At 38.3% G+C, this 15,045-nt stretch overlaps 4 protein-coding genes across 5 annotated transcripts; 2 read left to right on the top strand and 2 right to left on the bottom strand.

Annotated features, from left to right (window-relative positions):
- The first annotated feature begins 569 nt into the window (after positions 1 to 569).
- LOC121765782 lies at positions 570 to 4,217 on the top strand. Its single transcript, XM_042162009.1, has 13 exons — positions 570 to 920; positions 1,285 to 1,330; positions 1,447 to 1,749; positions 1,823 to 1,897; positions 1,969 to 2,027; positions 2,112 to 2,247; positions 2,506 to 2,602; positions 2,690 to 2,756; positions 3,154 to 3,252; positions 3,337 to 3,426; positions 3,499 to 3,653; positions 3,738 to 3,839; positions 3,916 to 4,217. The coding sequence occupies exons 3-13, from the start codon at positions 1,497 to 1,499 to the stop codon at positions 4,028 to 4,030; spliced, it is 1,248 nt and encodes a 415-aa protein (XP_042017943.1). The 5' UTR covers positions 570 to 920; positions 1,285 to 1,330; positions 1,447 to 1,496; the 3' UTR covers positions 4,031 to 4,217.
- A 785-nt stretch (positions 4,218 to 5,002) lies between these two features.
- On the top strand, positions 5,003 to 7,774 carry LOC121765797 (UPF0415 protein C7orf25 homolog). 2 transcript variants are annotated; one of them, XM_042162034.1, is made up of 5 exons: positions 5,003 to 5,249; positions 5,326 to 6,151; positions 6,635 to 6,801; positions 7,064 to 7,306; positions 7,393 to 7,774. In XM_042162034.1, the coding sequence occupies exons 1-4, from the start codon at positions 5,038 to 5,040 to the stop codon at positions 7,269 to 7,271; spliced, it is 1,413 nt and encodes a 470-aa protein (XP_042017968.1). In that variant the 5' UTR covers positions 5,003 to 5,037; the 3' UTR covers positions 7,272 to 7,306; positions 7,393 to 7,774. The 2 variants fall into 2 exon arrangements, with proteins under 2 accessions (XP_042017968.1, XP_042017967.1); XM_042162033.1 differs by having other exon boundaries at positions 7,064 to 7,774.
- A 135-nt stretch (positions 7,775 to 7,909) lies between these two features.
- On the bottom strand, positions 7,910 to 10,792 carry LOC121765798 (NDR1/HIN1-like protein 6). The gene has a single exon (XM_042162036.1). The coding sequence runs from the start codon at positions 8,728 to 8,730 to the stop codon at positions 7,957 to 7,959; it is 774 nt and encodes a 257-aa protein (XP_042017970.1). The 5' UTR covers positions 8,731 to 10,792; the 3' UTR covers positions 7,910 to 7,956.
- Positions 10,793 to 11,642: 850 nt separating this feature from the next.
- LOC121765519 (protein FAR1-RELATED SEQUENCE 6-like) lies at positions 11,643 to 14,152 on the bottom strand. The gene is made up of 2 exons (XM_042161700.1): positions 14,009 to 14,152; positions 11,643 to 13,704 (listed from the first exon to the last, which is right to left on the bottom strand). Exon 2 carries the CDS (start codon positions 13,702 to 13,704, stop codon positions 11,710 to 11,712), a length of 1,995 nt encoding a protein of 664 aa, XP_042017634.1. The 5' UTR covers positions 14,009 to 14,152; the 3' UTR covers positions 11,643 to 11,709.
- Between the last annotated feature and the right edge of the window lie 893 nt (positions 14,153 to 15,045).

Below are 15,045 nucleotides of genomic sequence, written 5' to 3'. Positions count from 1 at the left end.
GAACCTACATTACTATAAAAATTGGACCACATTCAAGTTGAGCACATAGAGATATAAATACCCTTAATTTGGACTAGGAAATGTGATTAATTTCTACTTTTCTAGAACCCCTTCCCCGCCGTTTCGTGCCAATCTAATAGTATTGGATATTCTCATATTCAAGCATATCTTCTGATTTTCCTCAATTATAAAAATGATTTCTTGATTTAAAATAAAAAAGAAATTCAGAAAATTAGAAGTTCAAGATAGATTTGGTCAAGTGACAATAATCAGAGAGTTACTACTTTCGAGGAAAATGATTAGTTTATTACATTAGATGATAACAATTTTCATGTTAGGTAGTTTTGCCGTTCAGAAAATTTAGGAGAGAGAAAAAAAGCTAAATCACATACAAAGATGTTTGTCTGAAAAATACAGAAAAGAGATGGACTATGACCTTCAAAAAAAGGTCTCACTCGTCGCCATTAAAACACAAATTTAGCTTCTTCCCATTGTCATTTGTGTTTTACAGTTTACTTTTTAAGTTTTTAACTATAAATATTCAGTAAATCTTTGTGTTGTTTGCATTCCAAATTCTTTATAAAATCTCTCTCTCTCTCTCTCTCTCTCTCTCTCTCTCTCTTAGCTTGCTGCGACTACTTATCAACAATTCCACTCCACGCTTCACATTGAAACTTGCAAGTCTCTTTCCACCTCATTGTAATTGATGTTGATATATGCGGCACACAAATTCAATTCAATTCAATCAGAGTCTAGTTTCAATTGGGGTTGATTCGATTCGACTTTTCTTGATGGTTTCAACTCTTTCCACCAAATCCCATAGCAGAATCAATCCCAAAAAGTGAAAATTTTCACAATCTTTTCCTCCCTTCTATCATCTCTCTTGTGTGATGGAATTTCTGGGCTCTGTTTCACTTCAGGTATGATTTTATCTCTAAAGATTGAATCTTTGGGTTAGAAATTAGAAATCAGCTGTGATTGAAGTGGGATTCTTTCTGATTGTTGGGTTCAATTGTGGCAAATACTATGGATAAATATGAGTTTGCTTGTGCTGATTGCTTGCTTCCTGAATTATGGCTTATGGTTATGCTTTACTCAAAATGCTTCTCTCGTGAGTCAAATACCAGAAAGCGAGAAACGTTTTTGCTTAAACCCAATCCTAAATCAAAGATTAGATTTTTAATCAAGGTTGGTCGCATTGAAAAAGCTAGCACTTTCATGGGGCTCTTGTGACATTGATGATATCACTTCCCTTTTCATTTTGTTTATTTTTTTTCAATGCAGAAATTTCTAGAGGGATCTGCCAAGACACACAGCTTCTGAATTATTTGTAAGCACATTTCCATCTCTTAGTTAGTTATACACACTTTGTCAGCTGCTTTTCTTGGTTTTGGTTGTCTTGACTCATGATGTGAATCTGTGCAAATTCTTGAAATTGTTGTACAGGGCTCCCTGGGTTGGTTGTTTCCGTTGGCGGATTGATAAAATTATCAGAAATGGGATGTTTTCAATCGACTCAAAAGGACACGGGAGGGAACCGGAGGAGGCCAGCGAACATTGGGGATGTTGCTGTGTTTGTTCCGGGTTTACGGATCCCTAAGCCCGCCAATTTCTCAGAGGCGCTGGGCGATCACCTGTCTAAAAGCTTGGTGGAGCGCCTCTCTGCGCTTAGAACGAGGATAGTTGTTATGGCCGGGCAAGAAGCTCCAACGATCACAAGAACAAGAAGGAAAACTGCAACCCAGCATGGTTAGTAGTAACTTAATATTGCGTTTTGTTTTCATATCGTGTTGGTGTTGCATAAGCTGACTGATTCTTGCAGGAGGTTCGACACTGGGCGATCTCCTTCACGCTCTAGAAGATTATCTGCCTGTGCTTCTGGGATTGGTTAAAGATGGTAAGCCTTTTGCTTGGCTAATCCCCTTGTTTTACCAATTATGGCGAGTGTGACTTGTTTGCATTGTGCAGGGAGTCCCTTGCAACACAAAGTAGAGTTTGTTTGGATCAATCAAGAAGACGAAGCAGAGGTCAAACTAAAACCTCACGGACATCGTTCTTTAATTTTTTTTCTGTTGAGCCGTTCAGCTCATTATCCTTGTCTGTGTCTACAGGAAACGGCAATGTGTAGCGCTTGGTATGAAGTATTATCTGTTTTGCACTTGATGGCAACGCTATCGTTATCTCAAGCTAACCTGTTGCTCCTTCCAAGAACGTCAGTCGATGGTTATCAGCCCAAGCTATCAGAAGGTATGCAACTTTTGGGCTTATAAACATATCTAGAAATGCTTGCTGTTGCATAATTGCATTGTAGGTGAAGTAATGTTGAAACCATTTCAATGAAAAACTGATGTTTTGTTCGTTTATTGTTGTATGATTCGTATACCGACATATATGTTATGATCATACAATGCCTTATAAATATTGTTTAAGAAACATTACTATGAGAGTTGTGTGCTTTGTGTAAAGCTTTTTTCGTTCTTCTGTAATGTGGTCCTTTTCCAACAGAGAGTCGTCGATCTTCTGTTGATGTTTTCTTGAAGGCAGCTGGTTACCTTGACTGTGCCGTCCGGCATGTTCTCCCACAATTGCCCGACGAACAAAGGTATCATTTTGTGCGCTTTTAATTATTACTCTGGATCGTATCCAAGAATTGCTCGATTAAATCCTTGTTTGCCATTATGTTCTTAAGGAGAAATCTTCCGGTAGACCTTGCTGAAGGAGTTCTAAGAGCACTCTGCCTTCAAGCGCTTGGACAGGTATTGGCTTCATCTCGTTTCGTTTGCTGCCTTGTGGCCAATGCTTAGATAGATCTTTCATCTTGAGGTTCATCCGAGGTTGTGTTGCCTGAATCGTACATGATTCCCGAGCATAAAACCTGAAAATTTTTGCAGGTTTTAAACAAATTAATAATAACTGAGCATGGACTTTTGGAAGGCACGAGGGTTCGGAGTTAATAATGTTTGATGATTAATAACAATGCCTAGGTAGAGTACTACATTAGAGCACACGTTTCCATGATTTGCTCGTCTATTTCTAGCTTAATTAGGACATGACATATCCCAGAAATCACTGTCTGTGTTGCCCCGTCTGTGAAAAACTATAGTCGATGAAGTTTTATCTGTTTTTGTGGGAGCTAATTCGTGCGTTGAATAGGGTGTTGATATTCAGCTGGGACTCGCTATCGACAGCACTAAAGCAACATTGGCTGTGAAACGAAGACTTGCCTGCGAGATGGTGAAATACTGGCAACAGGTATCGTCTGTTACTCCCTCTTTCGCATTGTAAGTGGCTCGTTACTTTTGGGCACGTAGATAATGGGGATTTCTGTGATGGCAGGCACAAGATAACATAATGAACCTTGCATTGGCGAACGGGTGGGGAGAGAAGCACAGGCTATTCGTGAAGTGGAAATACCTCGAGGCAAAGGTATGTTAACTACGAATGAATGGGGATTCGTTTAGATAATTGTTATAGCAATTGATGGTTGTTCGGGTGCAGGCTGCAGCGTACTACTACCACGGCCTGATTCTGGACGAGGGGAACACAGAGAAGTCTCACGGAATGGCTGTAGCTGCTCTGCAAGCAGCAGATGAGTGCCTCAAAGAGAGCAACAAAGCATGTGAAGCTTTTCACTCATCAACACCCCTATCTAGGTAGAATCATCACATTCCATTTGCTCAAATCAATCATTTTATTTTATTTTATTTTATTTTGTACAAGTGTATGAATCTGTGTAGGAATCCTCCTCTGTGGGGAACAATGAAGTTTCTGTCTGAAAAGATTCCAAAGGATACTTGTAGCAAAGTGAGAATCAACAAGGATCTTTACTCCCACGACAAGTAAGTCGGCCGCCCCCCTCGTCTCGTCTTTACTCATCAACGAGGATGATTGAATGACGATGGTGTTTTGTTGTAGGATAATGGAGACAGCGCCAACGCTGCCGGATTTCACTCTGGCCCTCAAGCCGGATGAGTACCAGCTTCCCGAGGTGGATCTTTCGTGGAATCAACAAGCACAGAAGAGTAGATGATGATGGTGATGATGGTGATGATATTGCCATGACCAAAATGGTTGTCACAATTTATGAATTATGTGGTGTTTTGCTCTGTAAAATTCACATTTTAGTGTAGATCTCAATGTGTGCAAGTATGCTACGGTGGCATAATAATTTCAACCATTTTCTATGCTCAATTCCAGCTTGATAAGTTCGAATTTCACCAATGCCTCTTTCTTTCGTAGATATATAAGTTCTGATTAACCTATTTTCATTGCTGTTAATTTCGTTATTAAGAAGATCTAAAACAAGTTTATTGGTTTTACATCTCATGGATAACATATGGTTCGAGTTGTAAAGAATCTAATTTTATGATCATCGAAGTTGGTGAATATTGAATTATGTAATCGAAGAAGGTGTGTCAATTGTCGCTCAATAATAAATAAAAAACTACTCCATTAATTAATCTAATACTTTTATCTAACATTGAACTACTCTAGTTTTATGATCATACAAGGCAAGTATTGAACTACAATCAATCTAATTTATATCTAACATTGCATATGTTTTTAACCAACATATACTTTAAAGTTGGGATAAATAGTTGAAAAAATTACTCCATTGATGCATTCACGAATTTGAAAATAAGTCCCAATTGTCCAACGTCAAAAAAAATTTAATGAAATTATATTTAATGTACAATAAAAAAAAATTATACGTCAGTGTAATTTACAAGCAAAATTTTCGCTATGAAATAGTTAAAAAAATGTCTAAAATTTAAGATTTTTTTGACTGATTTTAAAGGTGTAGAGTCGATTAAAATTTGACCAAATTTTACAGACCACTATAGTGTTTTTCTCTGAGATTTACTCTTTAATTATTTACGCTCTATGCACCAAGTATTACATTACACTACTTAACAAATTAAACAAATCAGAAAATAATTTCAAAACAAAAAAGAAAAAGAAAAAGAAAAAATACATTCAAAATATTCGGAATATATATTGTACAAACCGAAATAGCGAAAATTGAGCATCGAGAAGATGGAGGAGAAAGCACGCGCCGCCTCCGCCTCGCCGGAGGAAGATGCCAAGAGAAGGTGCGATTCTCTCATCGATCAACTCCAGCACATACCAAGGAATAAGCTCTCTCCCTCGTCGAAGACCACACTATGCCGTTTAATCAACTCAGAGCTCACTTTTCTCCACCGTATTTCCGCCGCCGCGGCGTCTGATCTCAATTCTCCTCCTCTCAGGCACATCCCCCTCCATTGATAATCTATTCTGTATTTCGTTCTACAGTTAGCTTATATTATTAATTTGATGTGGCAGTCTGAATATCGGACACTTAGAGGCGGTGGTTCATGTGCTCCGGCAGCCCTCGGTCACCGGAGTATCGCGCGTCTGCAAGCCGATTGAATTTTCGAAATCGTCTAGCGTTTATGTTGATGTAGTTTGCTCACTGAACGGGAATCCCGTGTGGTTCATTGTCTCCGGCAGAAACCCTAGGTGCATCTCCTGGAATGGCGGATCTTCTGAGAAGGACAAGGGATTGAGGAAAAAGATTCAGCTAGTTGTCGATGCTGCGCGCCACTCCCCTGTAACGCTCCGGCCATCATCGGTCGTGCTATTCTTTTCGAATGGCCTTGGTGACGATGTTTACCAGAAGCTTAGATGCGAATTTGAGGCCGTGGATGTGAAAATGGAGCCACTATGTTATCATGAGTTGGACCTGGAAGAGGAATGGACTGATGTAGTGCTTGGTAGATTGTTTCCTGATGCTTGTGCTGTGAGAATACAGGTTGGGGAAGATGGAATTGAACCGGAGAAAGATATCCGTGAGAATAGGATGGGTAGTCCTGTTTCGCGTAATAAGTGCTGCGAGCACTCTGGTTTTGATCCAGGCTTGTCTTTAAGTTCTCTTGTTGCTGGAATGAAGTGCTGGTGCTGCTCTTTGGATGATGAAGTGGAGCTTCAAGTTGGATTAATGAATCAGTCATGGAGGGATGTTGAAGCCAAGTTGGTTAATTTTGATACTACAGCAATGGTTGCCATTGCCTCAGGAATTAGTAATGGAAGGACAGAGAAGCTTTTGGCTACACCAGAGCATCAATTGAGAGACCGTTTTAAGGGAAACTATGACTTTGTGATTTCCCAGGTGATAATACGAGACTAATAAGTGTGCTTTGCTGTTTTTGGTGCTCACTAGCAAGTGGATATAGAAAAGTTCCCTTTTTAATGAGCCGTATTCAATGCATTCGTGATTTTGATCATGTAGTGTCAATTTGATCTTCAGGCCTGACTATATATTCTGCCAGTGGCGTCTCTAGGTTAAAACTATAAAATCAGGATTTTGTTTTTTCAACTTAACTTTGCAGTCTGGATTTAAGCATCAAGTTTTATGTTAATGCAAATTATGCAATTGCTCATGAGATGAACGCTTCACAAGGGAGACTTCAATATGCTCATATCGTATCACTCGTATTGCTTGAAATGTGAGAAGCAGCAAAAAGTCATAGTAAACTTACCTATTGTTCTGCTTCAACTTTAACTTTCATCTGCATGCTGCCTTGTTTCCCATTATTGCCTTTTTTTCGATTTGTTGATATCTGCAAGTGACCCTTGATGTATGCTATTCCAGGTTGTTTCGGAAAATCAAAATCCAATCCACAGAGAGTTGTCTGGCTTAATATCAGGAAAACGAGGAATTATCTGTGAAAGTGTTCGGCTTGAGTTCCAAGAGCTCATTACAATGTGTGGTGGACCTAATGAGAAACTAAGAGCTGAATTCTTTCTGAAATTTCTCAAGTAAGTTCTTAGGAACCAATTTACATGTGCTTGTATCACTATGATAATTAGTTAATTGGCCTCATATTCAAGTTCAACAAAGAAGAGGAGATTATTATTTTCACTTTTTTGGTTGCTGAATAACTTGATTTGATCTGTCTTGAAAAGTGAAAATGGAAACTGCAATGTGTGTTATTGTTTTTGTGAACTCTTTTCTTTCTTTGGTGCTTGTATTTAGAGCTTTGTGAATATCCTTTCGTTAATAAACAAGTGACTATGCCAGGGTATTGCCTGACTGTCCATCAACACGACTGATGAGCCTTCCGACAACTAGAAAACTGGCTTTGAAAAACAAAGTGGTTTTTGGTACTGGTGATTATTGGTGTGCACAAACTGTAACAGCAAATATGGCTTTTGTCAGGGCTGTCTCACAGACGGGAATGTCTCTTTCCATAGTAGAGCATAGACCACGGGCACTAATTGGGGACTAAAATGCTGCCACGGATATTTCCACATGGTGGAAGAGGTTGTTTACTGCACTTCTTAAAATGTATACGCACTAGAAATACTGTCTATACCTTAATCGACACAACAATTCCGTGCTTGCACCAGGAAGCACCTGGGCATCTAAGGAGACAGTTGAAATTAAAGTAAAGTATAGATTTCTGATGACTTTAAGCAGGAGAGGAGTGCAGTTGACTAATTCTTCCAGGTTATCTACAAAGTATGAAAAATCTTAGGCAGCAGCACAAGGGGAATCATCTTAGAGTAGGTAAAAGAGTTCATCATGGTTAGGGCCTTTAACTCCTCATGTCTGAGTCCTCATCTACTTGGCTGATGTTTTGCAAATATGGGCCAAGCGACAACTCCAACAGGATATCAAGTTACAGCTCTGGACTTATCATATTAGAATTGTATTATTAGCAGTTATTCCAGAATGGTGAATGTAGTTCTCTTACAATCTTTTGACAATGCAGTAAATTTTGTTTTTCAAGATGGTGTGATATTTATTTGTGTAGGCTGTTCCTCTACTAACATAATCGTTGAAAGGTAAATACAAAAAAGGAAGGTAGATCCCACAAAGAACGTGAAAGATGCCAGTAAAGAAAATAACAAAATATCTTCCAGAACATTGGAAGAGGGGCGCGGGCAGCGACCAAAAGAAGAAGAAATTATTCAGAGTTTGAGTCCAAAATGACAGCTGCTTGCTTTAATGCTGATTAAGCTATTAGCAGTAAGACTATCAACAATCAACATGCAGGTCCCCAATATCCTAACCTTCCTGAGCTTGAGGGCTCCAAGTTTGATGCTGACGGGCACATTTATATTAAGATCGAGAGGCACCCTGCCTGTCTGCTGCTGCTCTTGCAATGCATTCAGCAGAGTTGTCCCATACTGATTCCTCCCTGTTAAGGCGACATTCAACACCGTCTTGTTTTGATGCCCCTGGTAGAATTTGGGGATGGCTCCTTGGCAGAGGTTGGTGTCTTTGTACCATACGCTCAGACGGCTACCCTTCTCGTAGTAGATTCCAATCTTCTTGTTGGGGTTGTCGGTGGTGATCCTAACATTGAACCTTGCCGAAAGGGTCATGTCGAAATTGAGTGTCAGATCCGATACCCTGAGGTTGTCAACTGAATATTTGGGAAGCTTGGGTTGAAACACAAGGTATATAATGCCTGCAGTGGCTCCAACGATGAACACCAGGAGCGTCAGGAGGCCAACCGTCCAGCAAAGGCATTTGCAGCAACAACGTCTGGGTTCAGGGTCGGGTTCAGGGTCTGGATCGGGGTCCGGCTTGGGCTTGGGATCAGGCTTAGGCTTGGGTTTTCCTGGTGGCACCATCGGAATTGATGATGGATCTCCAGTTTCTAGTCCAAGCGAGGCTCGCGGCCGAGTAGGCATCGCTACTTCAACATCTGGATATATCTTCTTATGGTGCTCTGCCATTAGAGGTGCGCTGCTCTAACTTGTTATGTTGAACTAAATTATGTATTGGTATAATGTGTCATCAAGGTTTGTGGTGTATATATATGTGCGTGTGTGACTATGGGTAGGAAAATTGGTCAGCTTTCTTACCTGACAAGAGAAGGTAGTAAGTGCATGAGTTAGGTCAGCTAAGCATGACATTTTGTTATTTATATTATTTTTCATTGGAGGGGAGCTAAGCATGACTTGTCGAATTTAAGCTTAAATTAAGCATAAGAGAGAAGATGTTGCAAGTCAAGTCCAATTGTATGTATGCAGAAACTAACAACTTCGTAATTTGTAAAATCTCCAACATATTTTTTCCTAATCTGCAAATACAGTTGATCAAACAATCTGTACAAGTCATCATCAGGCCACACCATTTCCATGTAATAATGTATTGAATCTATTGATGGTTTAGAAACTAGACACCTAAATAAAACAAGCCAATAGTGTTCATTTAAGACTTAGATGCCATTCAAGTGAAGCCATCTAATAAAAAAAATACCCTAACCTGTTTTGCTGTTCCAACATAATCATGCGATGAACTCAAAATGGCTTCGACTAGTAACTTTGATCACTCTGTTGGATCGCATCAATAAACTCTACCCTCATTTATATTTTTTCAAGCATCAGATTGTTCGTTAAATAGCTACCAATCTCAACTTCCTGCAGCATAAAAATTGTCCCGAGATCAATAGCAATAGTATAGTGTTCCAATATCAGTTTCTGCAGCTACATATTTGAATTGAATGGTTATCTCCATGAACTGGTTTGAAGTAGAGGTACTAGGATTTGTTTGCATGTGGTCTTCTTTAAAGATACTACTATATAAACTGGATTGAAGTCAATGCTTTGGAAGATGCCTCAACTTAGGGTGTATATGGTATCCATGGTTAGATAAGTAAACCTATGATAATTTTATTTGTGAAATTGTTGAGATTATTTTTAAATTGTGTTTGGTATGTTGTTTATAGCATTGTTTAAACTAATACAAAATTACTAAATAACCTTGATAAAAGTAAGAAAGACAATTATATCGTAGAATTAGTTAGCTAGAAGATGTATTATTAAAACATCGTATTTTTTTATTTTCAACAACCGCTATATGTAGTGTATATGTTACAGCATTGTGTAGCCATAACATTAGACCCAAATGGCTTGACCCATGTCACCACCTAGTTTATCGTCGCAAAGGTGCATATTCACAACTATTTTAACGAGAACGAGAATGTAGCAACCATAGTCAAGTGAGTTGACAAATGTACTTGCAACACTTATTCGAAATGTGTATTGGATCAAATTCATCTTCGCACATTTCATAGTAAAAAGGATTCAAATATTCTGGAGGCAAGATCTAACACATTCTGGATTTGGTTGATAATCTGATCCGTCTGTGGGAGCATTTAATATTTGAAAACCTAGGATTAAAATTATTGTCTTGGATTGGGAAGTCGTGTTTTAATTAGTTTATAGCCTCTTCATTTTGTTGTTTATGAAGTTTATATAGTGTTATTTGATGAAAGAGAACATATTATAATTGACAACATATTAATTTAACTGACAACTTACATTAAGGCATCTATGACTGTTATAACTAACGATAATCATATGGAGTAATATTTCAGTCATAGTCATTCCTTCCAATTAAAATAATTTCACGTAATCATATGATAATGAATCATAGTAATCGAACGACACTTTAGAAGTTGAGGTAGATGCATCTCGTCGTGGATGGAGATTTTATGGTCGAATATTGAAATGAGGAGTGGAGAGAGAGAGAGAGATTATCCAATGTTATCAGAAATGTGGTCTGAATAATTATATGATAATTAATCATAGCAATTGAATGGCACATTAGAAGTTGAGGTAGATGCGTCTCGTCGTGGATGGAGATTATGCCGCTCACTGGAATATCGAAGTGAGGGTTGGAAATAGAGAAAGCAGATCGTGAAGCAATGCAGTGTAGAATGAATTGAGGAGTGAAGAGAATAAAGTAAGATAGAGTAAAATAAAAAAGAGAAAAAAGTTACTATATATGGAAATGACTCAACTATGAGAGAACTAGGAGTGGAGCATGTATTTTTATTTTTAACAACCCCTATATGTAGAGGCCATTGGACTTGTCGCATATGGTTTGACCCCTGCCAGCACCTAGATTATTGTCACAAAGGTGCATATTCTCAACTTGTTTAACGAGGATGCCAAAGTAGCAACCAGCGGTAAGTGTGTCGACAAAGGCCAAACGTCTACTGAAGCAAATGCATCTTCTAACATTTCATGGTAAAATGTATTCAGACAATCTGGAGGCAAAACCTTAACACATTCTGGATTTGGTTGATAATCCTATCCTTCAGTGAGAACACATAATATAACTATGCAAACCTATGATCATAATTATTGTCTTGGATTGGGGAGTCATGTTTTAATTAGTTTATAGCCTCTCCATTTTGTTGTTTTTGAAGATTATATGGCATTATTTGACTAGAGACTGATAATTTATCACAATCGAATTTAACCGACAGATCTTAAAAATTAATGCATCTATGGCTATTATGAGTCTTATGACTAATGAGAAAAAGTTAAATTTATTATCTAAACAAATATCCTACGGAGTGTTAAATAAAAAATCTAATCCCTTTTAATCTAAGAAAGAATCAACAAAGAAAATTCTAGATAGAATGAGCTTATTATGTTCTATGACGATCACATAACATATGCTGAAATAATATTGATATGGATGAAACAAATTGGCCCCTTTCTTTAAAGAAAGATGGATCTTACTTTCAAGATAAATTAGGGATGCATGAAACTGTATATCATCATCAACATATCAAAACACTTTCTCATACTACTAAACTTTGAGATTGGAGACACCTATGTACATTCATCAATAACCAACAATGAAATACTAGTTTATATTCAGGGAAGATTAGGAAACAACACAAACACATATACACATCAGCTATTGCACATATAATTCTTGTCCATTACACTAATTTCAGTCAGCAAAGAGTTCAATTCTTGCATCATGGCTTCATAATGATCTTCCGATTGAGCTCCCTCCTCGACAACTTGAAGGGAGTGCCGGATTAGATTTTCATGCCACTGCAAAGGACTGTCCACACTAATTGCACTGTCTACGAGAAATTTGCGCCTGTAATCTTTACTCCAACAGCGTAGTATATATTGAGATGGCATTTCTTTTACACCATTGTGACTAAGGACACTTAATGCATGCCTGCACAAATAGCCTTTGAAATTGAAAAGGCCACAAATGCATCGCACTTCAACCTGTGTTGTCTCGTAAAGAACTTCATAATGTCTGACTTCCTTCTCGTTTGCTTCGGCTTCCTGTTGCTCTTCGACAACAAAAGTCAGAATCAGGCCGTTTTTAGCTACTTGCTTTATGTTGAAGCAAGAATACATGCCCTCAACTTCAATCTGACATTTTTCAAACATTTCCTTCGTGTACACCTTCGACAGCTGCAACTCAAAATTCGATCCTGTTTTCAGTTCAGAGGCTAGATTTCTGGATTCAACATCTCCCATTGCTTCTTTCAAATATTTTCTTTGTAGCACCATATCATACTTGTCAAGGAACTCCTTCAAGGATGTGTGCTTATGTACATAACCATCAAAAAACGGAGTTGTTCCCTCGCCCTCACTGACTGGGAGCATCCCAAAGAAAGAAGTGTCCTTTAGGTATACCGGTGCCCACCTTTGACGATCTTCATACAATAGTTGTAGCCATTTATTCTCCCTCAGGTTGTGCTGACTAATCATCTCCCCCCAGAAAGTTTCAAACTCGGATGTTGTCAGGGAACCGAAAACCGCTTTACTGAATCGCCTCTTGATAACTTCAAACCCATTTAGTCCACCCAATTTCTCAGGCACACGAAGCATGATATAAGATAAACAATAACAATGACAAGCCTGCGGAAAAACCTCAGAAACTGCTATAAGCAAGGGTTTCGACTGATCAGTAACAATAACTTGTGGATGTTTCCCCTGCATACAAGTCAGCCATGTCCTAAACATCCAAATAAAACACTCCACTGATTCGTCTCCGAGTACGCCACATCCCAATAGAACAGATTCTCCATGGTGATTTATTCCCGCGAAGCAAATCAAAGGTATCTCATACTTGTTAGTCAAGCTTGTTGTGTCAATCATGATGGTGTCACAGAAGTAGTTATATGCAATCCTGGACCGGGCATCAGCCCAGAACAGATTTTTCAAGCGGCCGTCGTCATCAAGGTCCACCAAATAAAAAAAGTTTGGATTTGTCAGCTTCATACGACAAAAGTAGTTATATGCTGCAAGTGAATCCCCTTCTTTGAGGATTAGATGCTTTGAATTGTCCATCGTGTTCCTTTCGTTTCTCGGATCTGCCTTACACAAACCATCCACTACTGCAGTCCGGTATAGCTTAATCGTATGTACTTCTCTTACAGGATCAGACGGCAGCGCTTTCTTGGCAGCAAGAATCATCTTTTTGTGTGATTTATAGAATCGCATACTTTCCGGGCTCAATGGATGGTTGTGATCAAGCTCAACCTCGACTATCCTCCACCTTTGAGCATCCACAAGCTTGATGATCACCATTGCTGGACACCCCGTTCTGGTCTCTGGCCTTGGATTGTTCGCTTCACTCTTTTTCTTGAAACCAGCACTGCTGCAGCTGAGTTTCGCCCTATACCTCTCCCTTCTTTTTGACCGGAACCATGAATTGCTAACTCTAATACCAAATCCTTGTCCCTTGGCATAAACATTGTAGAAATCATATGCTTCATCAAAAGAATCAAACTCCAGTCCCACCATAGGCAGAAGAAATTCTCTTTCCAACTGCATTGAGTCAGGTTTGTCAGAGTTTCCGGCAACTGAACAGTCTCCGTCTTCGTACTCATCGCCTTCCCCAAACACTGGCTCACTATTAAGTGACACTAGCTCCATCTACATACAAAATTAAGCTTGTTAACAACGGGGAATAAAAGCAAGAGTAGCAGTAAACAGAGATGAAAAAATAATCCAATATCAAAAAGAAAGAAACTACCAGATTACAATAAATTCAGAATACAATCAGTTCCAATCACCCAAAATCAAAACATCCCAAATCTCAATAGAATGGCACTAAAGCTCCAAATCAAAATGATCCAATCAATTGTAAGGCAAAAACAGATAAAGAGCAAGGAAAGATTCGAAAATCGAAGGGAATAAATAATTACGAGAACATGGTGCGAGTGAAAAGTGATCTTACTGATTCTACATGAAATGGATGATCGTCACCATCAGATCCACTCAATTATCAATGCCATCTATGATCTATCTTCTTTCTCGAAACCCTAGTTGAGTAATAATTCAAACCTACGATTTGAAATTTTAGGATAAAAAAAGTAAACAGCAGAGGCATTTGAAGCAGCAACCAGGGATGTCATTCGGGCTAACCCGTTTGGGTTCGGGCCAACCCACTAGGGTTGCCGGGCTATTTGGGTGCGGGCCATTCGGATTATGAATTTTTTGGGTTGTAATTTTCAACCCTAACCCGCCGGGTTTCGAGCTAACCCATCGGGCTAGGGCCTAACAGCTTTCGAATATAATCTCTTGTATCAAAATTTTCCTCTATAACTGATTTTAAATTTTAGCTATTTTTTTCTTAGTTTTAGAATCATATAAAATCTTCTAATTTTCATAGTTTTCTTCAATAATAGTTGGAAAGAAGTTGTTCATCATAAATTAAAGCTTGTGTTCGTGTCATTATTTTTGCATTGTTCAAAATTAATTCTTTATGAAAATTAATAATCGTACCTTACATGAATCATTATTAAAATGATAAATATATTGAGATTTTGATAAGTTAGTTCTTAACTTTGTCTTGATTGGCTTTAGTGGTGGTAAGACAGTAGTGTCAGATGATCGGACGATGGAACTTGAAAGTTGATATTGTGGGACCGAATGGAAAAGTGTAGAATGAAATTGAATAAGCATTGTGTAAAATAAAATTCAAAAATACAAAAACTGGGTTCAAGTTACAAAATTACGGTCCTGACCAACAACGTCTGGGGTTCAGGATCCGAGTCGGGTTACTTTATCTCAAAATACATAGTACAGTAAAAACTTAATTTGAAGTCTATGATTTGGATTTGGAAGATCCTCAGATTAGGGTGTATTTGGTGTTCATGGTTACTCATACAAACATGGGCGGATCCAGAACATGGAATCCGTGGGGTCGAATATAATAATAATAATAATAATAATAATAATAATAATAATAATAATAATAATAATAATAATAAT

Source organism: Salvia splendens, chromosome 14 (genome assembly GCF_004379255.2).
Source record: "Salvia splendens isolate huo1 chromosome 14, SspV2, whole genome shotgun sequence".
In the NCBI taxonomy this organism is placed as follows: Eukaryota; Viridiplantae; Streptophyta; class Magnoliopsida; order Lamiales; family Lamiaceae; genus Salvia; species Salvia splendens.
This window is presented reverse-complemented; position numbering and strand designations above follow the sequence as displayed.

Coding starts and splice junctions, on each gene's coding strand:
- LOC121765782 (XM_042162009.1), top strand. CDS start 1,497: ATGGGATGTTTTCAATCGACTCAAAAGGACACGGGAGGGAACCGGAGG. Junction 2,757..3,153: donor GCCTTCAAGCGCTTGGACAG/GTATTGGCTTCA, acceptor TGCGTTGAATAG/GGTGTTGATATTCAGCTGGG. Junction 3,840..3,915: donor GATCTTTACTCCCACGACAA/GTAAGTCGGCCG, acceptor GTTTTGTTGTAG/GATAATGGAGACAGCGCCAA.
- LOC121765797 (XM_042162034.1), top strand. CDS start 5,038: ATGGAGGAGAAAGCACGCGCCGCCTCCGCCTCGCCGGAGGAAGATGCC. Junction 5,250..5,325: donor CTCAATTCTCCTCCTCTCAG/GCACATCCCCCT, acceptor TTGATGTGGCAG/TCTGAATATCGGACACTTAG. Junction 6,152..6,634: donor ATGACTTTGTGATTTCCCAG/GTGATAATACGA, acceptor ATGCTATTCCAG/GTTGTTTCGGAAAATCAAAA.
- LOC121765798 (XM_042162036.1), bottom strand. CDS start 8,730: ATGGCAGAGCACCATAAGAAGATATATCCAGATGTTGAAGTAGCGATG.
- LOC121765519 (XM_042161700.1), bottom strand. CDS start 13,704: ATGGAGCTAGTGTCACTTAATAGTGAGCCAGTGTTTGGGGAAGGCGAT.